The sequence below is a fragment of the Tachypleus tridentatus genome, chromosome 13 (assembly GCF_004210375.1).
Source record: "Tachypleus tridentatus isolate NWPU-2018 chromosome 13, ASM421037v1, whole genome shotgun sequence".
Classification (NCBI taxonomy): Eukaryota; Metazoa; Arthropoda; class Merostomata; order Xiphosura; family Limulidae; genus Tachypleus; species Tachypleus tridentatus.
This window is the reverse complement of record NC_134837.1, coordinates 222,345,278-222,368,654: the sequence shown is the minus strand read 5'-3', so window position 1 is coordinate 222,368,654 and position 23,377 is coordinate 222,345,278. Positions and strand designations below refer to the sequence as shown.

General features: G+C 34.6%; 1 protein-coding gene across 1 annotated transcript in view; it reads left to right on the top strand.

Annotated features, from left to right (window-relative positions):
* The first annotated feature begins 1,488 nt into the window (after positions 1 to 1,488).
* Positions 1,489 to 23,377, top strand: part of LOC143237040 (centrosomal protein of 89 kDa-like) — a 113,946-nt gene continuing 92,057 nt past the window's right edge. The window contains exons 1-3 of the mRNA XM_076475876.1: positions 1,489 to 1,607; positions 2,899 to 2,999; positions 18,636 to 18,841. Coding sequence (XP_076331991.1) covers positions 2,922 to 2,999; positions 18,636 to 18,841 — 284 coding nt within the window. The 5' untranslated portion in view covers positions 1,489 to 1,607; positions 2,899 to 2,921. The remainder of the gene's footprint in view (positions 1,608 to 2,898; positions 3,000 to 18,635; positions 18,842 to 23,377) is intronic.

Sequence of the window (23,377 nt, the reverse complement as noted above, 5' to 3'; positions counted from 1 at the left end):
TAATACCTAAATATGTGCAGCTGTAGTTGAAAATGTGACCATACAATGTTTATAATATCATTTAAAGCCGAGAAAGATTCAGACTTCTTTCTTATTTATAGATTTGGGCCATTCTTCTATTGCTGTTATTTTAACAGAATAAGTAAACACTCTATCCCAACTTACTACTCACTTTCGTCTGAGAAACTCTGAGTGCACTTACATAACAGAATGTTCCTCTAACTTTTGTATCAGAGCTACTTATCTCAAACTTTGAAATATCAGATCTAGATTTTTTAAATGCAACCTAAAACATATAACCAAACACCAAAATACTGTCAACATAAAGTAAACATCAAATGTACTTCAAATCACATTATATGAGTTCAATCAAGTACTCAAAAGTAGCAAGCATATTGCATATTGGTCAAATCTGAACATGACAACACTTACACTCTGTTTTCTCCATTGAGCCTGTTGTCAGTTATTTGGTCTATTATGATGTGCTTGAACTCAAATGTAGGTGCAGGAAAAAGGCAACTTTACCAGAAATTATTACGAGGAGCACTCTCTCATAGATGTGACCCAATATCAAAGTGCCTCTTGTATGGATTATAGGGAATTGTGTATAATTGTCATAGACATTAGCTATTTCACTGTTAAATTCACTTATCATAATTAACATAACAAAATTAAAATATATTCCATTGATTAGGAAATGGGTTTTAAGGCATCAGTGAGAATCACCCCATTCACACATGTAACTCAATACAAAATATCAATGTTACTTTCTTTTCTATTACAATTAAGTAGAGGTGCGTATCTCATCATAGTAGTTTTTTTTTAATTTCGCACAAAGCTACTCGAGGGCTATCTGTGCTAGCCGTCCCTGATTTAGTAGTGTAAGACTAGAGGGAAAGCAGCTAGTCATCACCACCCACTGCCAACTCTTGGGCTACTCTTTTACCAACGAATAGTGGGATTGACCGTCACGGCTGCAAGGGCGAGCATGTTTGGCGCAACGGGGATGCGAACCTGCGACCCTCAGATTACGACTCGCACGCCTTAATACGCTTGACCATGCCAGGCCCATCTCATCATCCTAGTCGATGTGATAGGTATTTTGATACAGAAGATTTGTGAACGTTTTGTTACAAAGTTTGATAGCATCGTTTGTAATTATCATCTGTATTACTAGCACTGTCTTATTTAAGTACTTCAAACTTTACAGTGCTTTTTCCACTTATCAGGTTTGATCAACTAAATGGCAGCTGGAGAGAGAAGTAAAAAAATATATATATTTGTTTGCCTATTTTGTTGTTGCTAATTTGGTATGTTACTTTGTATATAATGTCTTGGATAAAGGAAATGGAGACAACATCTAGTATTCGATACTTATCTTCCTTTATTGAATCATTAAATTTTAGCAAAAATTATTTACTAGAAATTCTGATGTTTTTTTATACAAAAACTTATAATGAAAGCTTTCCAAATTTCGTGGAAATACATAAGTCTGGTACTATCGCATCATTGTATTGCCACACCTTTACAAATAATATTGGAGACAAGCAAGCATATTTCAGCTAGTTTAGAATTATTTATCACTGAGCTCAACAGATTTCTCATTTGTATGCTTTTATTTAAACATCATTTATAAAACTTATTTAGCTATGTTACTGAAATTAGTCAGTTGAACTATCTAACAAATTTTTAATCATTCACCGTGCGATAGAAACGCTATTTTGTTTTTACTTTTACAAAAAATCGCACTACTAGATGGCCTGACGGCACAAATTGTTATTTGTTGATGTTATGACTTTAAAAATTATGATAAGTATTAAATAATTGTGTTTTGATCATTTACATCCGGATTCCTCTGAATACAATTTAGAGCGAGCAACTACTCCTAAAGAATTCTAAAAATGCAGTGGATTTTGGGAGATATATGCAAATATTACATTTTTCTCCCCCAACAATTGATCGATTTAGATTACATATCTACAAACTGTATGCAATTTATACGTAAATATAGAAGATACAGTGTCAATAATTCATCACCTAATTAAGGTGAGGTGAAACGAACTAAAAGATCCTTAATATAAGTTATGGTACTAGTAGAACTGCTAGGGTAATTGTTACGTATTATTAAAATGATTGTTTTTAGTAGTGTTAATTTAACTAATAGTTGGATGATTGAATTTGTATATTGCAAAATTTCTCAACTCTTAACAACATCAGTGAAGCTTATGTTTTTTCATACCTCAAAGTTTTATTTGTTTGATCTAATAACAATATTTGATAATGATGCTACTATAATCTAGTCGTAATATTCGTAACACTAATAATACTCAAGATTACACTGCATTATAACATGATTAATTGATTACATCATGAAGTAAGTTTACATTTAGAAATTTATTTGTGAAGCAGTAGTATTTTGTAGTTTCTATCCTGGTATAATTTAGTCAAATGTTCAAAAGTCATGGTACTGATTACAGTAGACACTCAAGGGGCAATAATGGTTATGATGTTTTTAATACCCTTCTCTGATCATTTAAAAAAATTAAGTTGGAAACTATAGCATTTTAAAAGCATTATATTAGACAACAGGTTTTTTTAATAGGTAAAATTTTAGTTTCAGAAATAAAGGTATTGAAATGTAAGGATCTTCTGCTCTTAAACTAGTCCTGGATTTCTTGAAACAGACTGTGATTTATTTATTCAAATATTAACTCTTCACAGTCAAATTACTAAGTATATTGGTTTTGAGTAAAAGGGAAGATATGTATTTAGTTCTTAACTTAAATTCAAATTTTGTTGTATCTTATAGCAAAAGAATAATATATATAATCAGTGGTGTATTATATTTACATTGTTGTTTTTATTAATTTCTAACAATTTTGGACTATTTCTTGATAGTTGTGGAAGTGAATATTGTCATCATGGCCACTGCACATTCAGAAAAAAAACCCAAAAGCAAATGGATTCTAATGCCAAAAAGGCAGAAAAAGAAAACACAAGTGAGTTTTCTTCTCTTAGTCTAGCAATTGTAAAATAGTTGAATTTTATGCCATCTTTCATACTATTTTGGAGAAGTATAACCTTTTCACTATGGCTGGCATATATATATTTCCCAGTACACCATTCATTAATCACCAAACTATATTTGTCTGACAGTATATGAATGAATGCAACACAAATTTAAATTTTACTATAAAACAAGTTACAGAACAAAGTATTGTGCCATGTGTTGATCTTCACTGATCATTCTAGAACAGTGTTGATTAACATAAAAATATATTACATTATCCTAAATATATGGTTGTTATTTTAGTGTCATTTAAATGTACATGTATATAGAGCTGGGTGATTACTTACATGTGCACTGCAGGGTCAAAATGTGCTTGTCAAACTTCTACAGAGTTACATTCAAAATTTAATTAAACAATCTTAGTATTACTATATATTCAGTAAGCTTGACATTGAAACATAGTTATAATTTAAATCTTTTATATTATATAAGTTATTTAATTTATTAACTTCAAATCAAAACATTTAAATAAATTATGAATCTTCATATGTTTGTTATGTGATGACTTTGCATTTCAAATTGATCCTTTTAAGTTTTATCTTTTACCCTTTTGTGAGTTTCAGAATGCCCAAAGAATTGCAGGATTATACTAAACATATTGATAAGCCAGAATATAAAGATAGAACTTCTTATCTTCTTAGTTTACTAGGGTGAAAAAAGAAAAGCCAAACCCACATAACACACTCTTTCTATGCCATTTTGTATTTCAAAAAATATCGGCATTTCTTTTTAGCATTACGATGTTATTATTTATAATCATTAGAAAAAACAGCTTTTTTTTTTTACCAGATTTTGTTATACAGGTTATTTTGTTTTGCCACATCATTATTTCCTAATAGTTTTGGGGCATTGTTCTAATCCCTGACATTTTATGCTCTAAAATGTATATTTGAAATAAATAAGTTATTTCATCAACAATGAACATCATCACTAAAAAATATAGATTTAGAATGCTTGTCCTTGATGGCAAAAGGTTTGAGTTTAGATCTAAGCTCTGAATTTTTTGTTTTTTTGTATAAAGGTGACAAATGAAAAAATGAGAAATTTACTAGGGTAATTAAGAAAACCTAAATGAAAAAAATAAATGATATTCAGTATTATATATAAATGTAACCACATTCACATAGCATGTCATGATCATAACTCAACTGTTTGTTTATACAAAGCTGTCTTGCTTTGATACATTTTAAGCAGAGATGTGGTTTTAGCATACTCTGAGATCGTTTAATTACATCTGTAAAGCAACAAAATAAAATAAAACCAGATGTGAATAAAATAAACTTCTACGAAGGAGAAACTTGTGTATAGGTTATGAAAATTAAATATAAAAACTGTGAGGCAAAAAAAAATTATTATTCTTAGCATAAAAATCACCTTACACATATATTTACTCAGTTAAGACATTTGAAATTCAAAGACAAATCTTTAGTACAAATGATTTGTTAAAAACTAAGGTTTTTGTGTATAATATGCATTAATGTTTACTAAAAGCTTGCCATATTTTGTGAAAATACAAATAATAAACTAAGAATCATAATAAAAATGAACTGATGCAGTGCACAATATTAAATTGAATAATCATTTACATATGAGCATCAAATAAATTCTTTATTGTCACATATAATTACTTAGAATAAATTGATTATTGTTACAAAAAATCAACAAGTCAAAATTAGCATTTATGATTATTAATCGTCCATTTCAACTGTACAGATTATCAAATATTGCTGCTATAATTTCTCATTATTGTACTTGATTAATACAAAGTTGTTCAGTTTAATTGATTAGTGCCATGTGTCATAAAAAAAGTCATAAAGGAAAAATTACTGTCTGTTAACATAGACTAATTTTTCACACAATAATTCCTTTATAGCTCAGTCAAAAATGATCAGCTTTTGTTAAACTTGGTGGACTTGTGTAGAATGTTATTCCTCATTGTTCTGTAAAAAAATTATTTCTGTCTGTTTATAACAACAGACATGTGGACACATTTTGATGTTTGTTTGAGAGCTAAATATGATCAGTGTTGTGTGGTGAAATTACGTGCTCTGCTGATTTTAGGCCAGGAAATTCATCATTTATTTGGTGTTGGATTTTCTATCATTTGCATGGGTGCTGAGGCTAAAAAAGAAATTCACTGGAGGCCACTAAAGCCACAGTACACATTAATGTTAATGAAACTGAAATGAGTTTTCCAGTCAGTTTAATGAATACGGCATTAATTTTTTAATTAGGCACTTGGGAAGTTGACCTATCCTTCTAGATTATGTTTATCGGATTGGTAATTAATAACTTCAAAAAATGAGACATGATGTAACAGTATATCAGCTTTAAGAATATATATATATGTATGTATGTAAATATAAAAGGTATCATATTGATCTGGAATGCTCTGTTACCTTAATAAGGTTCTTAGTTTTTGTCACCTCATGACTGTAAATGACACTTGACCTGAAAATTATCTACAAAACTATAGACACTTCTTTCCACTTGTTAATTTTTTCTAACTTTGAGAAGGATCTTGCAAAATTTCTGGAGGAGAAGCATTTTGAAGTTTTCAAGGATTTGGTCTCTGGTCTTTAAAGTCATGAACAAATTTCAGGCATCTCTATTTACTTGCTAATTTATCCAACTTTGATAAAGATCAGACTTACACTTGAAGAGAACAAGTAGTTCATAAGATTCCAAATGACCTTTGACCTAAGAATTGTATACAACTTTTATGTACATCTATACTTTTATTACTTTAACTTTGAGAACAATTAGACTATCGATGGGAGGAGGAGGAGTTTAAAACCCAACCTCAATATGTCTGATTACTTAATCAAGATTGAGGAAAATCAATTACTGTCATTGAACAGTGGCCCTTTGAAAACTCTAATGGACAGGCAGATAGTTGTGATGACAAAAAACCCATTTAAAGTAAAAATGTATTAGATCTTCTCAGATCATCTTTAGGTTATTCTGTACTTTATTCTAATTAAACTTTTAATACCCATACCAGTCGTCTTGAGGAAAAACAGAAAAACATATTGCCATGACATAAGGTTAACATTCTGTTTCCAAACAATACTACTACTATTGGTATTTTTTTCTTGATGACGAGAAACCCACTTGAAATAAAAATGTATCTCTGAATGGCTGGTATGGATATTAACACTTTCATTGGTAGAGAGAACAGCATTTTGACCTCCCTAGATCATCTTCAGGTTAAGAAAGAGAGAGTTTGAAAGTGACCATTGCATAATTTCTAATGTAAGCAAGTGCTGATAAACAGTAAACTAGGATTGCCAAACATGGTTATATCCTATAAATCACTACATGCTCGTAACCCATGAATTGCATATTGGCATTTGTAATTCAGTAATGTAATTCCTAGCAGGTTAATTTAGTAGGCATAAACCTTTTGGTGGATTTGTATATAAAATTTATCTAGCTGAATTATGGACATGTCCAATTTCCCTTCTTTTTCTAAACGAGAGGGAATTCTCAATAGCTGCAGCACTTGAAATTATTTTAGATAGGATTAGAGTAATTTAATCTATGAGACTTTGAGTATGGTCAAATACATTAATCAAAAGGGTTTGATATCTTGAGTCCTAAATTGTAATTAGATCTCAAATTGGTCAATAGATGATGAAGGTACTAGCAACAATTCTATTTCTGAATAAAGTTGGAAACATTTTATGAACCACTATGCAGCAGCCAAAAATTAGGATGTAATCTACATATATACTGATGAAAATGAAAACAAAGTTCTAATTTCTTTTCTTGACCACTACAGAAAAAAAGTTTCTCGACATTCTTCCTCTTAACTCATTCTTTTTTCAGCATTTTTAATGCAAGGAGTATTTGTAGTCATGGACTTCATTCTGACTAACATGAGTATATGCTGGCTTTGATCGTCAGCTACTATTGTCACTGTGGATTTTTTGTGTTAGTTCTTTGAGTTTGTTGTTTTAGTACTAATTTTAACTGCTTGCTACTATGAATAGGCTGTAATATGGTGTGACTCAACAAACTGCATGAATGTTTTATTGCTGATCAAATCAAAAACTTCATCTACAGCATTCATTTTATGTGAAATATTATTCATAACAAGGTGGTTTCTGTAGGTTGTAATATACAACCTACAATACTTGTACAATACAATATACAAGCTCAATACTTGTGATCCTGAATGGTTTTCCCTTTACTGTGGTATGCAGTACAAATTTAGTTCAGGAGGACATGATGGCCAAAGGGATACTGAAGGGTGGCCAGTGTATCTGTAGATCTTAGTAATTTTTTGAGAGTACCAAAGCCACTTTAAAAAATACAGCAACTATTGCTGCCATGACTTGTGCCCTTCGGTGTGGATTACTGTACGTGGTGAGGGGACCTCCCAGGGAAGGTTCTGTTCTATCTGGTTACCTTCTCTGGGATCTAAACATCCACCCACGTGTTTGCCGTGCGTGGCAACCCGTGAAGGGGAGGAGAGGATCCTGGTGGTTGAGGGGTCCAACCCTAACACACCACTTTGGCCTCGAATTCCTGTAGACGGGCGGCCTTTGGGTGGCCCCCCTTGGGGTCAATCGGCTGGTCCACTTAGGCTAGAGTCAACCAAGTACCAGTGTTGGAAGTTCTCAACGGGTGTTGTGAACATTGTGCCTGATGCTGGTGTTTGGGTATAGTGCTCACGAAACCCTGGCGTTGCTGCATTGTCCTTGCGTGACTTTGTAGTGCGTCCCCTTGTAGGGCTCCATGGTGGGTGGGGTCAGTGGGTACCGAAATTTTTCTTTTCCTATGGATCCTCTAAAAAAATTTAAATAAAATTGTAAAAAACAGTCAGTGGGTAGCGACCACGTCTTGAATACTCAGAACAGCAATCTTCAACATCAGTAACACACGTACCTCATTTTCTTATATTACATTCACTTTCGGAAAAACTTTCAGGACAAATATTCCCTTTTTTTATTCAAAAGGGACTAGAGGGACTTGCTGGCTCTCCAAAATCAGTAATGAAACTTCGATCTGGTGACATATTGGTTGAAACATCCACATCCCAACACAGTGAACTCCTCTTGAATTCAAAGGCAATTGGGGATATACCCATTGATGTTACACCCCATGCTACCTTGAATTCTTCACAAGGAGTTATTGTTGAAAGGGATTTGAAGAACGTTCCCGAGTCAGAGATTCTCGCTGGTCTCTCCACTCAAGGAGTTTCTGCAGTGAGGCGCATCTCCACTCGCAAAGATGGAATTACACTGCCAACAAATACCCTCGTTTTAACATTTACTTCACCACGCACCTGCCACCATCAAGGCAGGTTATCTCATTTGCAGGGTTCGGCCATACATACCAAACCCTCTTCGATGTTTCCAATGTCAGAGATTTGGCCACTCAAAGACATCCTGTCGTGGTTCCCTGACATGTGCTCATTGTGGAGGCAAGGACCACGATGCCTATGACTGTGACATGAACGCACATTGCGTAAACTGCAATGGTTCTCGCCTCTTACTTTCATTCTTGTCCAAAATGGTTGAGGAAAAAGAGGTGCAGCGCTTGAAAACGACACATAACATTAGTTATCCTGAGGCTCGGAAATTGCTGACCACAACTCCATCTCGACATATGCTGCTGCACTTCATTCCACAACTACAGTGGGAGTGCAGACAGATCTCTGTGCCTCCAAGAGAATCGTTTTCAAAACAAATGAAAAGCCTTTTGACCTCCGTGGTTAAAAAAGGTTGATGAATCGACTTCCACACCTATCTCTGTTCCTCCCATACCTTCCAACAAACCTCAAGATCCACATCCTTCAGTTTCAAATACAGGCATTTCTTCTGATACATCTTTTCTCCCACCACAAGAGACAAAACAATTATTCGCTCAAGTCCTCAGTCACTGGATTCCCCTTCCAATAACAAAAACCTGTCCACCCGACACAGAGCAGGATCCATGGAGGTTGATAGACCTCCTCCGACTAAAGACAGTAAAGAAAAAAGACGTGGTCGTAAACCGAAGGGTTCTCCAGCCACTTCACCTACCCATTCTTAAAATGGCCACCTTGATACAATGGAACTGTCGAGGTTTACGTTCTAATCTGGATGATATCAAAACGCTGATTGCTTCCTACCATCCTGTTTGTCTTTCTTTACAAGAAACATTTCTCAAAACTGCTGATACTGTCTCCATTCGGCAGTTTTCTCTGTACAGAAATGACAGGTTGTGTGATGGTCGAGTACATGGAGGGGTGGCACTGTTGGTTGATCAACACGTGCCCACCCTGTCTTTGTCACTCAACACACCCTTGGAGGCTGTAGCCATCCGTGTTTCCTTGGGTCATACCATCACTGTTTGTTCTCTGTACCTGTCCCCTGGAAAGACATATGATCAATCAGATCTTGATGCTCTCGTTGAACAATTGCCATCTTCATTTCTAATCCTAGGGGATTTTAATGGACATCATCCCCTCTGGGGAAGTGCTATTATTGATGGGAGGGGCCGATCTGTAGAGCGGATGCTCTCTGATCACAATCTTTCTCTTTTCAATGCTGGTTCTTCCACTTACTTTCATGCACCTAGTCAGTCCTTTACCGCTATTGATCTCTCGGTTTGTTCCCCTTCATTATTCTCCCATTTTTCATGGAGGGTTGACAGTAATCCACTAGGCAGTGATCATTTTCCGATCCTTTTGAGAGAGACTGGCCGTGGTCGATGCTACCCTACCCGCATGCCCCGGTGGAAGCTGGATCAGGCAGACTGGTCCACTTTCACTGCTCTCGCAGAACTTGATCCTACCATCATAAATCAGCCATCAATAGACGACTGTGTAGCAGCAGTAACTGACTGTATTACACATGCAGCTGCTCAGTGTATTCCTAAAAGACATGTTTTCCACGATATCCTCGTCCGTGGTGGAATCCTGCTTGCCACTTAGCACGGAAGGCTCAAAAGCGGGCCTGGGATACTTTTCGTAGATATCCCACACTTTCAAACCGGTTGCTTTCCAACGGCCCGTGCACATGCTAGGTGGGTAAGACGTCACAGCCAGAAGGAATCTTGGATTAAGTTCACAACCAGTATATCTTCTACCACCAATTCCAAGATCATATGGGACAGGATTCGAAAGGTTAATGGACACTACAATTCTATCCCTCTCTCGATCTTACTCTCTGATGGTCAGGAGGTGACTGATGTTCGGAACATCGCTAACACTCTAGGTGAAAACTTTTGCCGGGTATCTGGCACTTCTGCTTGTTCCTCCGCCTTCCTGGCCATCAAGACTCGGGTAGAGCGATCACCTCTTTCCTTTCGAACTGACTGTTTCTTTGACTATAGTTGTCCCTTTACCCTGGTGGAACTAAAAATGGCCCTTCATCGGTCTGCCAGTACGTCTGTTGGACCTGATGATATTCATTATGACATGCTGCACCATCTATCTCCTGCTTCTCTTGATGTCCTGATTGTTTTCAACCGGATCTGGCAGGAGAATGTTTTTCCTGATGCCTGGCGCCAGGCTATTATTTTACCTTTTTCTAAGCCAGGGAAAGATCCCAAGATTCCTTCAAACTACCGTCCAATTGCTTTGACAAGCTGTCTCTGTAAGACATTAGAAAGGATGGTTAATGCTCGCCTTGTTTGGTTCCTTGAATCAAACAACCTCCTCTCGCCCACTCAGTGTGGGTTCCGTCGACAGCACTCCACCACAGACCACCTAATTTGTCTTGAAACATCTATCAGAGAAGCCTTCTCAACCACCAACATGTTGTATCAATATTCTTTGACATAGAGAAGGCTTACGACACAACATGGAGGTATGGCGTTTTGAGACCTCCATACATATGGGTTACGTGGCCATCTACCCATGTTTATTAAAAAATTTTTAATGGACAGGAGATTCCAAGTTTGTGTGGGTTCAACACTTTCCCGTTCTTTTGTACAGGAACTTGGAGTCCTTCAAGGCTGTGTATTGAGTGTTACACTCTTCAGTATAAAGATAAATGCCATCACTGAACAACTCCCTCTCACTGTTGCGAATGGGCTGTATGTCGACGACTTTCACATCTCATGTCAGTCATCAAACATGAGATATATTGAGCGGCAACTACAAACCGCCTCAATTGTGTGCGAAGTGGACTCTGGCGAACGGCTTTAATTTCTCTCTCTCCAAAACTGTATGCCTGCACTTTTGCCGTTGATGGGGTATTCACCCTGATCCTGAACTTCATATCGGTGAAGTTTTGCTGCCAGTGGTCCCGAGACCAAGTTCTTGGGGCTTATCTTTGATCATAAACTGACCTTTATACCACACTTAAAGCAGCTTCGGTCAAATGCACAAGAGCACTGAACATCCTTCGTGTTCTCTCTTCTACCAGTTGGGGCAGATCGCTGTTCAATGTTAAAGGTATATCGCGTGCTCTTATTAGATCGAAACTCACTATGGATCAGTGATCTATGGCTCTGCCAGACCCTCGACCTTAATGATGCTGGACCCCGCTCATCACCAAGGACTTCGACTCTGCACTGGGGCTTTCCGCACCTCTCCAGTTCAAAGTATATACATTGAATCTCATGAACCTTCTCTACACCTTCGCCGCTTGCAACTATCTTTACAATATACTTCAAACTTCATTCCTTACCAAAGCATCCCACCTGGAAATGTGTTTTCCTTCCTCGGTGGGCAGTACTTTTCAGAACAGACGATCTGTCATTGCTCCGTTTGTCCTTCGCATCCGGGAGCAATTGGATAAATTGGGTCTGTCCTTGGATAACATTGCAGATTCCACAGGTCGGCCCATCCCACCATGGCTTATTACAGCCCCCAAATATGACCTTTCTTTCAGTCACCTAAAAAAGGCAGATACTCCAGATTGGAAGTACCGTCTTTTATTCAATGAATATCTTTCAAACAATCATTCAGTTCCCATTTATACAGATGGTTCCAAATCAGGTAATTCAGTGGGCTCTGCTATGGTTTGCTATGGGTCAGTAGTTGCGCGAGAATCCCTTCTACAGCTTCTGTGTTCACTGCTGAACTGTATGCAATATCTCTTGCCCTGGATCATATTTCAGCTAAGCAGTACTCCAACTGCACTATTTATACTGATTTGCTTAGTTCTATACTTGCCTTGGAATCGCTACACGTTAGCTCACATCCTATTCTCGCTGATATCCCAAACCGACTGGCCCATTTCTCATTAGCAGCTACTTCAATCCAGTTTTCTGGATACCAGGCCATGTTGGTATTTATGGAATGAACTTGCAGACATGGCAGCTAAATATGTCTGCTTCAGCACCATCACTCCTATGCCTATTCCGCATATGGACTATGGTGTTGTCTTCAAGGCTCGGCTCCGTGCCAGCTGGCAGTCCACTTGGAATGAGCAACGTGACAACAAACTTTTTCAAATCAAACCCAAAATTGGACTTTGGCCATCTAGCTTCCGTAAAGTTCGAAGGAGGAAGTTGTTCTCACTAGGCTACGATTGGTCACAGTTTTTAACTCATCATTTTCTTTTATCTGGAACTGATGCACCAATGTGTAGTTTGTGTAACACTCAAATCACTATCAGCCACGTTTTACTTTCTTGCCATCAAGTACAATTCTCAACAACGGCAATATTTTAAACATATTTTTCCCAGGGTCAGTCTGTAACATTGGACAGAGTTATTGGTGATGGTGACTCTGTCCACCTTGATAATGTTTTTAATTTTTAATGGCCATTAACCTTTTAATCTCATTTAAGTGTTGCATATTTATTCATTACACCTTTTAATTGTGGTTCCTTTTTACAGTTTTAATCTCTCCTTCCATTTGACATTGGACAATGGCCAGAACATTAAATAACTCGACACCAGGACTGGAAAGGCCAACTTCAGGTGACTAACGCTCCTGTTTGACCTATCCGTTTGAACTACTCGTTAGTCATCCTGGCGAGTTGTTGTTATTATACTTTTGCTGCATATCATTTCACACTTTTACTACTTTTTAGTACTGGCCATATTGACTCGTAACCCGGAACCAGGACTGGAAAGACTAACTTCAGGTGACTGACTGTGGTTTTTATACTTACCTGTTAGTCTTCCTGGCGGGTTACCATCATTACCATTCTGCTACAGGTAGTTCTTTACAACTTTGTTGACTGGATGTCAACATTGGTTTTTACGTCATTTTCTGTTTTAATTGCCATTTTGCTTTTACCTTCATTTACTTTTACAAATTTTACTCCATTTACTTGACTTTATCTTTTTACTGGACATTTGGCTACTCATTATTACGATTTTGCGGAGTGTCTTTTAAAACTTCTTTTACGTTTTGATAATAGCTGCTATGACACATAACCCGGAACCAGGACTGGAAAGGCCAACTTCAGGTGATTGACGGTGGTTCTTGAACTTACCTATTAATCTTCCTGGCGGGTTATGATCATTACCTTTTTGCTAGAGTAAATACCTTACAACTTCTTATACTCTGCCTTCTATCTTAACATTGTAGACTAGGTGTCAACATTGGTTTTATACTTTTTTGTTTTACCTTCATTTCCATTTATGTCTATTACTACATTTTTTTATTTATTTTTATTTTATTTTTTTACATTTTTACCAAATGTCTGGTGCAGATAGCCTCGCTGCTTTGTGCCATAAAACACTAAATCAATCAATCAATCAAGCCATGACTTGTGAATTTTTTGTCTTAGGAGTGCCTCTCTGGTTAATTATTGCAACTGTCCAAGTCTTGTGAGAATCATCAGTTAGTGAAAATAATGTTGTTAGAACACTATTAGTATACAATCTTCTAATTCTTGAAAATCTCTAAGAGACCAAGATAAAGAATTTCATGTTTAAAATATAATAGGCTTACTGTTGATATTTTAAGACAAGTATAATTAATTATAAATTAATAAATTATTTCTATTTTGGAAATGGCATTCACACCTTAACAGTTGTTTTTATTATTGTTTGCTGTCAATAAAAAACCCAAGGAAGTTTAAAGTAATAAATAACATACAAAGTTAAAGTAGGTACACAATTAAAAACACTTTAAGACCAATCTACGACCAGTAAGAAGTTGAACGTACATGTTTTGACATTGTAACTTCATCTTCAGTAGTGAGTTGCAAGAAATAATCATGTCTTCTTTATACATTTTTATTGAAAACATTGTGTGACATATGTATAAATCTAAAATTTCCATGTGAACTTTACAGAGAAGTAGTTCACACTACATTTTTGTATAGCTATATGCCAAACCTTTATCTCTATTTAATAATACATGATCTTATTTACATTTCCTTATTTCTAAGGAGTAATAAATATTATTGACTGTAATACTTTTTTGTTGAGCCAATATTGTATTGTATTTTTTTTCAACAATACTACTTTTGCATATACTGTATGTACTTATTCTGCTATGGCTAAATTTTGTTTTTCATTTCTTATATACTTTGTGCTTCAGTAAGTGATATTTTAAATTATATTTAGTATGCCCAATTTAATTATTTCCACATTCAATTTTATAGACTCCTATTTTTCCATTAACTGTATTACAGAAACCTGCTTTATCTTATAAATCAGTTTAAATATAGGGACAAAGTTTGTTTTCTAAGCACTTTATATAAATTGTTAGTTAAACCTAGGATATAGGTCAAAATTAATGCTTCCTTTTTAATTTTTTAATAACTGAGTTTTAAAGTAATACTTGGTCAGCCATTACCAACCACATTAGTGAATTACTTGACAGCTCTGTCTATAATATTTGGTTAAATCCTCTCTCAGGTGCAATAAATTTCATTAACTATAATTCTGTAAAACATAAGTGTAAAATGCATCTATTTTTTATGATCTGGTGTATAATTCATGGTGTGGAAATGTAAGAACAGGAAATGGTTTCCAAAAAATAAATATTTTTATATTACCTTGTAAATTCCTTTTTAATAATACATCTAGAAAAGGCAAGCTGTTATTTTTCTCAATTTCATAAGTAAGCTGTATAGATGGTTCTATGTTATGCAAATGCAATTAATGCTTTATAACTGTAACTGTATCTCCACACCAAGAATGTATCATCTATGTATCTTATTCAAATATTAGGTTTACATTTTGCATCATTTATGGCTTTAGTTTCAAATATATTCATGTACAAGTCGCACAACAATGGTGAAAGTAGCAATCCCATCGCTAACCCTTCCTTTTGTTTATAAACATTATTGTTTACTTGGAAAAAAAAAAAGAGGAGCCTGTAGATAACTTTTCAACTTTATCTATTGTTTTAACTGTGCCAAGATATAATACACAGTAATTTTTCTTACTGATATGATGATGTATGTCTTTTTGGTGATTCTTGATCTATTTATACCTGAACAGTGAGTTTGAGTAAGTGAGTACATTACATACGTGTGATTTAGCTTAGACGATTTCTCGTATGGCATAATTTCTTGTGCTGTTTTTGATACTTTGTAATGAAGTAGATTGAAAAAGGTTTTGGGCAGAGTTAATCTTGGGAAGTTAATGAAGATCCTGCTACAGGCAGGAGTAGGTTGGACAAACATTAGAATCTTGAAGAATTTGTACTTATGTCAAGAAACAGCAGTTTGAATAGACAGAGTCAAGCAGCTGGTTAGCTTGAATTTGAGGAAGAAGTATGACAAGTTTGTGTGCTATCACTATCATCACATAATTTGAATGCAAAATGCTTGATGATAGAGTTAATTACTGATGCAGAAGAAATTAATGTTAATGGAACTACAATCTGGTAATTGTTATGTTGATGATGCAGCATATACATGAATCTGAGGGAGAGATCAAATGGTTACTTGACAGGCTTGTAGATGTAAAAGAAAACTATGGAATCAGAGTAAATACCAATAAAACCAAGACAATGATAAGTTCTTAATCTTAGAAAACAATCAGAATATGCATCAAGATAGAAGATAAACAGTTGTAACAGCAAGAGGAATGTATTTATATAGGGATAAATATCAGTAGTGAGGATAACCGTGAAAAAAAACCCCACAAAGGATGAGAATAAAAATAACAACTAACCACTTATTTGGGTGTGCAAACATGGGTATGTTGAATACAACTTTGGTTTAAATTTGATGTTTGTGATGTCCAAATACAAAGTCTATAGTTTCTTAAGAATTTGGAACTCTAATTACCTATATTGATAGAAGGTAGGATAGAAAACAAGAATATTTGCTGAGATATCTCTAAATGACAACAAAATTCTGAAAAATTAACCTATTTTAATTTTATTATTTCTTCTACCTCTAGTTTTTCTATTTTTATGAAAAGGTTATCTGTATAGAAAAAACTAGCAATGCAGTAATTATTAACCCAATCTGTTGGTGTCTTCATCAACAGTTTCTAATACAGTTATCTTAATAGAGGTAAAAGGGTGAATCCTAAAATGTTTTAATTCTATAGAATTCATCGAATTTTTTTAAACTTGAGATCATGCAAATTTGTACATATACGCGATAGGTTTGAAGTTTGACCCATATATTTCATGTTACGTTTAGTACATGTTAATAGATAAATTACATTATATTTCACAAAATGTATTTGTGTAAGTAATAGGGTGAAAAGTATTTAGAACAGGACGTGTGAGATATCTTTTGGTATTACTTTTTATAATGTTTGCAGCAACATAATTACCATAATCAGCTCGCTAGGCTAAATTATAATATCAAAATATGTCATTAGTTAAGGCTGTTACACTTAGTTTCATAAACATTGAGCAATATAATGGAAAAGTGCAACATATTCAGCAACAAATTGCATACTTTGAATATATGTTAGAGAAAATTAATACTGATAAAGTTAAGTAAACAAAATTAAAATGAAGAACTACATTAAAAACAGCAAATCCAAACCTTTGACTACTTATATTAGTTTGTTATAACCTAAAAATAAGTCAAAACAAAATTTAAATTAAAAAATAATAAACAAAAAACACTGGACGAATCAGAAAGATCCCAGGGTACAAGCTATAATGTGGGATAAAATGCACCCTAGGTTTTGGAGGTGACTGAAGAAGTAGGACCCACATTGTGATGGGGATATTTTATCCATCAGTCTTGATATACATTTGCTAGTCTCACATAAAGAAATAAAATAAAGGAGTAGGAATGGATACAGAAATTGGGAGAGCAAGATGTGGGTGCTCAAGCCCACAGTGTCCCATATTTATATCACTCTTTATTGGTAGGGTTAGCATCAAAGAATTGCTCAGGAGGTATGTTAAACTAGACTTAAGAGATAACTGAAATGTTAAGTGTGGTTAGTCCTACTTTATGTGATAGAAGCATAGATCCTCTGTGATGAAACAAAGTAATAGAAGTATTTGGAATGCGATGTTATCGATGAATGATGATCTGTTATGTAGAAAGAAAACATTAGCAAGGAACTATTTATTCATGCAAAGACAAAGAGTTATCTGTTAGATATCTGTAGGAAACAGAAGATATGGTACATTTAGCATAAAATTAGATGTGAGTAAAGGTTAGCAACATTTCTGATGGATAAAAATTAAGGAAGAAGTATGAGCCAAGATACTCACTTGGCTTTTCTTTTACATGTTACATATTGTACTCTTAGAAAAGAGTGAATCAATACTTGCATAATGTAAATGTAAGTAAGTGGTCATTAACATCCAAGTTTTTGGCCTTTTTGGATGTATACAAGTACAAATTACTCAATATTAAGTTATTTGAAAATAGTTTTTAAATATAATAAACCATTGAAAAATTTGACTCACATTTTAATGATAATTGATAAAACATTTTGAGAATATTTGTTCCATTTAGTCAGTGACTGATGAGATATTTAACCTTTAAACATAATAAAGCAGTACATTCTGATATTATATTCACAAACTTAAGATTTATATTTTAGATAACAAAAATGCGCTATTGTTAAATGGGTAAGCTACAAAATAAATGAAGTTATTTTTTATAATTTTTCAGAACACTTTTAGGAATTTTCCCATGAACTTAATTAAAATTAGCATTACAACTGTGCTTGGATTAATATATTAATACATTCTCAAGTGTGTGGTGAAATAAATGGCATTGGAACAGTGTAGAATGAATTACTTGAATGTATTTATAACTGTTAATCAATGTAGTATCAACTATATTTTGGTTTGTTACAAGTTTACAGAAAATTCATGTCATTTGTACTTTCTTTTCCACTAGTTTTCTTTGGAGGTATTTCAACATACATTTTTATAAAAATATATTTTTAACATAAAAGGTTTTATTAAACTTTAAAATCATAAGTGATATTATTTATATTGTTTTTCTTGTTTCTATTCTGAATTATGGATATGGATAGTTCTTGTACTAAAACACTTTACATTTTAATGGGTAGCATATTAATCTGTTCAAATGTGTGGATAGACATTTATGTTATGACAAAGCAACAGTAAATTGGAATCATCTAGAATATTGTAAAGTTAAACAAAAAAAAATGTTAGTTCTTTAGGTTACTAAAAAGAAACAAAACCTTCCTTTTGATATTTTATGGTTGACTAATCCACTAAACATAGAATCTGAAGATGGTTTATATTTAACAGTCTGATGCAACCCATTTGTCTGAATCGGAAGCTGGTTTAACTAGAACTCCTCATGCATCAACTCCAGTTGCCAGCACTTCATTCTCAGTTGTTGCAGAAGGGATTCTTTGTGCTACAAAAACAGGCCAGTGTATTTTTGAGCTTACAGAAGATTCCAAGGAAGAAACCAAACTTGTAGAAACTACAGAAGATGAAGCTGATCATGGGTAATACTATATATTACATACATTTATTTATTATCATTATTTAAAAATCTGATATTCTGAGTATTGATGAAATATTTCTGGTAACAAAAAGTTATTAGAATTAAAAAAAATATTCAAATCAAATTTAGCCAGAAAATCTAGATGCTTCAGTATAGTCAATTATGATTGGTATTGTTAGCATATTGCCATTTAGATGATTGTAATGTCTGTTAGGGTACCTTCAGGTGGAACTCATTTCATCAAAATATATTATATAGTTCTACTTTATAACAGAGGATCAACAGGATATACCATAAAGTAATAATGATTTTAGCTAAAATAAACCTGAGTTTGAGTAAAGACAAAAATATATTGGATACTATGTAACACACAGTGAATCACCCTTTATTAATGGAACATAGAAAATACAGTGTGTGGACTTGCCTGTGGACACTTAACTGTTACCTTTCACTGAATTTGTGGGTTGATTAAATTAGTGTATTCTCTGGAGTTGTATACCTACTAATAATTTCAATCAAGATCTGGTTCATGAATTTTTTTAAAGCCAACCTTTTTAGAGATTATGGAAATGAAATTTGAGATTTTTGAGATAAAAAATTATTTTTAATCTTAACATGAAAAAATCACTTTGCACACAGAATATTCAAAACAAATACTTGAGATATTTGCTAACAAATCCTTTTTCAGTTTGTTAAATATATTTCACTAAAAAATACATTCTTTTTGTTTGTGACAATTGTAATTTTTACTGAAAGACTGCCAAATTTTGTGACGATATACACACTGTGTTAAAAGGTATCAAATACATAAAGACTTTGAATAAGGAAAAAAAGGTCACATGATCAGTCAAATTTACCTAGATCATATTCAGATCTATTCTTTGCAACTAGCTCAACTATTTAACTGGTCATTTTCTTTTAAACACAGGGAAGACAATAATTTTGAGATATCATCTAGCCTTCCATTGGAAGATTGTGGCTGCCAATATTCTTGCACAATTTGAAGCATTACAGCCATTATTTCCATGGGCTAAAGAGGTGTTGTTTCCATATAATGATAAAACCATAAAGGCAGCAAAATCAAAATCTGTTTAAGAACTTTTTTGACCATATGTCATACCAAAAGTACATAGAATAGAATAAATGAAAACAATTTAATAATTCTGAATTAAAAGAAGAAAGTTTAGCTAGCTTCATGGCAAGGAGTGACTTAATAGATCCAAGTCCTACAATTGCACTTCCTGGACTTCTCAAAATGTTAGTTTCATCATCCATCAACAAATGGGATCTCTAAATGTATTGCTGTGGTGAAAATGGTTTCATCTACAACTGAGTATCCAGGATCAAAAAATTCCATGGACAGACAAGGTCTGATAGTGCTTCATATCAAATTTTCTGCATTGTCATGCTGTAGCTGTAGGCAATGTACTATGATAGAATCATTCCTACAATATTATTATCCATTGTGCTATAATCTCTTCCAGTTTTTGAATGTTAATTAACTTTCAGCAAAGCTTAGTCCACCTAAATAGTGAACCTCCTATCATACAAGTAGTGGCAATAGTGTTTTAAAAAGAGTAAAACTGCAAGCAGTTTCTTAACTGTGTATAGTATATGTATTCAAGAATTACAAATGAATGACTAAAGTACACAGTTACATGTTCTACATCATCCTAAATCTGTGATGACACTTCTACAATTCTATTATTGTGTCTAACTGAAATTTGTTGTCTTTTCATAGATGTGCTAATGCTGAAGCAAGCTTTGGGAATAGAAATGCCTGCTCATCTCTCACTTTATTCAAAGTACATCTTAATTTTAATGAGAGCAGACAGTGGTACTGTTCTCTTGGATAAGTTGGCCATAAATTATTGTTGAAGTGATGCAAAATATAGGTAATTATAAATTTCTCCTTTTGTTACAGGATGAGGCCATTGTATCACCTCTGTTGTCTTAACAGGATATATAGAAACACTCTCTCTGTCTACAATATGACTGAGAAATTCCATTTCTGTATGTATGAGCACTCATTCTCCTGGTATCAGTTTCAAGCATGCTTTGTTTATCCACTGGAATACCATATTTAATTTCTTAGTCATGTGTACATCCAAACACTGAAACATTGCTGGGGTAGACCAGGCATATCACCTTTTGTATCTTTTTCAGTGTAAGCTCAGTTAAATTCTTGGTTGGCATGACATGAAACTTGCAAAGGTTATCCCTCATTATAAAAGCAGTCTTAGGTTTTGTTTTGTTATCTAGTCCAATTTTCCATTTCTAACAGGTTGAATATTCCAAAAATCAAAATGGTGAATTGTTCACATCAGTGTGAGTTACTACATTTACCCATCTAAAATCAACACAGAATTGTATATGTTCACGCTTCTTGGCAGTCACTGCTGGAGACAACCAAGCATTCTTGATAAGTTTTTTTCTTTCACCATACACAAAATTTCATATATGGCTACATCCTATATCCTCTGAGAAGAGCACTGCCTTAATTTTTGTTGTGGCAAATCACAGTTGTTCAACCTAGTTGGCCATCTGACCCCACAACAATGTTATCATACTCAACTAATAATTCATCATGTTTCTTTTGCTGTTTTTGGTCCAGATTATTTGCACAGTCATGGTACAGTGATTTCAGAGGTTTTGGTAGCTGTAAAAAGACTTAACTCAGTTGGTGTGGTTACTTTATTTTGTAACCACACAAATGATCATTCGAACGTAAAGCTGGACAACCAGTTGTTCATAATTGGAAAACAATTCTGGAGCTTCTTATCTCCTCAAACAGATAACTGCCTGAATAAATGCTGCTTGTTTCTAAACAGGAAACTTTCATGCATGAACTATTTATCTAAATTACACAGTACTTATACACTAGACTTCATATCCTATATAGTCACAGAATATCGCATATATAGAGGTACTGTTATTTCTTCTATTACATGCAGTCCACTGTTTTGGAGCTTGATCTGGCCAACCTCAAGTAACTCTGCAAAATCTATCAGTGCAACTGATAAACTGATATTCTGAGGAAATGTGTCCATCCTGTGGATGCTATTGCCAGAACTGAGGTTAGAGATTGTTGCTTTCATTATTTGAGCAACAGCTCTTACATGCTGCTAGAGATCAGCTTCTCCACTCATGAATAGTCTATTGCTTTTTGCCAGAATGAAGTTGGTATTCATTTGCAAGAGTGGTTATCTCATTGCAGATCATAATATTTTGGAATATTTACCAGTGTTGTTGAGTCTTTTGTCAACAAGGAACTTAATTGCTTTCTCTTCTACTCTTACATATACATACCAAGCTCTGTCCAGCTGTGAGAGAACAAGGCTGACCACTAAACATTTAGATAGAAACTGTTTGCCATGTTCCCCGAGTATTTGGCCAGGCTGAACTAAGAATTTCACTACTAGCTGCTGATTCTTCTGGAGATACTGAGCCATCATTCAGAATTGATAGCTTTACCAACCATACTAATCAGCAGAACACTGGTACTGCTGGTTCTTCAGAATTTGCTGAACCATCATCTGGAGCTGAGAACCTTGTCTTCTTTGCTTTTGTCAAAATGTACATAAGTTACATTGTGACATCATCATCATCATTATAGACTGTGACAAGTAAACTATGCAGGGGAGGGGTCAGGATAACCCTACCAATTTATTGGAATGCGGTGTGGTTGCATCACAGCAGTGAGATGTTTGGGTTGATAGATAATCCTTGATATGGCTTGAGCTTGATGTAGTGGAGATACATGAGTTGCATGGTCTGTCGAGTTGTAATCATAACAGCTGCCACTGCAGGAATATTCTTTTCCTGCAACTTGCTCAAAGTTACCACTTTTTATTAGGTTACCAAGGAAACTACTTATGTTAGGGCAAGGATATTACTTACAGTCAGTTGGTGCCTCATTGTCTTGCATGGTAGTTTGTTGGTAAACTTCTCTTCCAAGGTGTCTTCTTGGTCTGTAGGTGGTATAGTTTATCTATGCAGCACTTTTCTTCTGAGTCTTGACCAAATGAATTGTTTGATTTTCCACTGGACTGAATTGGTAGCACAATTTGCCCATTACTGTGTTTCAGTTTTCTAGTTGTACCTCTTTCAAATGCATCACAGAGTCCAGGGCTAGATCATTTAAGCTGAAGATTAGGCATTGGACTGCTATATCTTACACCTGCCATCACAAGCAGTTACTTGACTGAAATATTTTGGAAACCATTTCAGATCTTTAATTGCTGCACCTTTGAACACTGAGGAAAAAATCTACATGGCTTCACTCACAGGGAAATTTTGTGGCAGCCATTGCCTGACTGAAATTTTGCCAGTGTCATGTGTATGCCACAGTATTTGTACTTACAGATCTTAACCCTCAGGCAAGTGCTCATTCCTTAGTCCTGAGTGACAGAGCAGTGACTTAGTTTTTCTCTACAGGTAATACAGATTCTCTGTTTGACCACATGTAGTTTTGAAATCCTCTGTCACCCTACAGGATACCTTCTGATTAAGAAAATCTTTATTCTGCCCCTTGGTT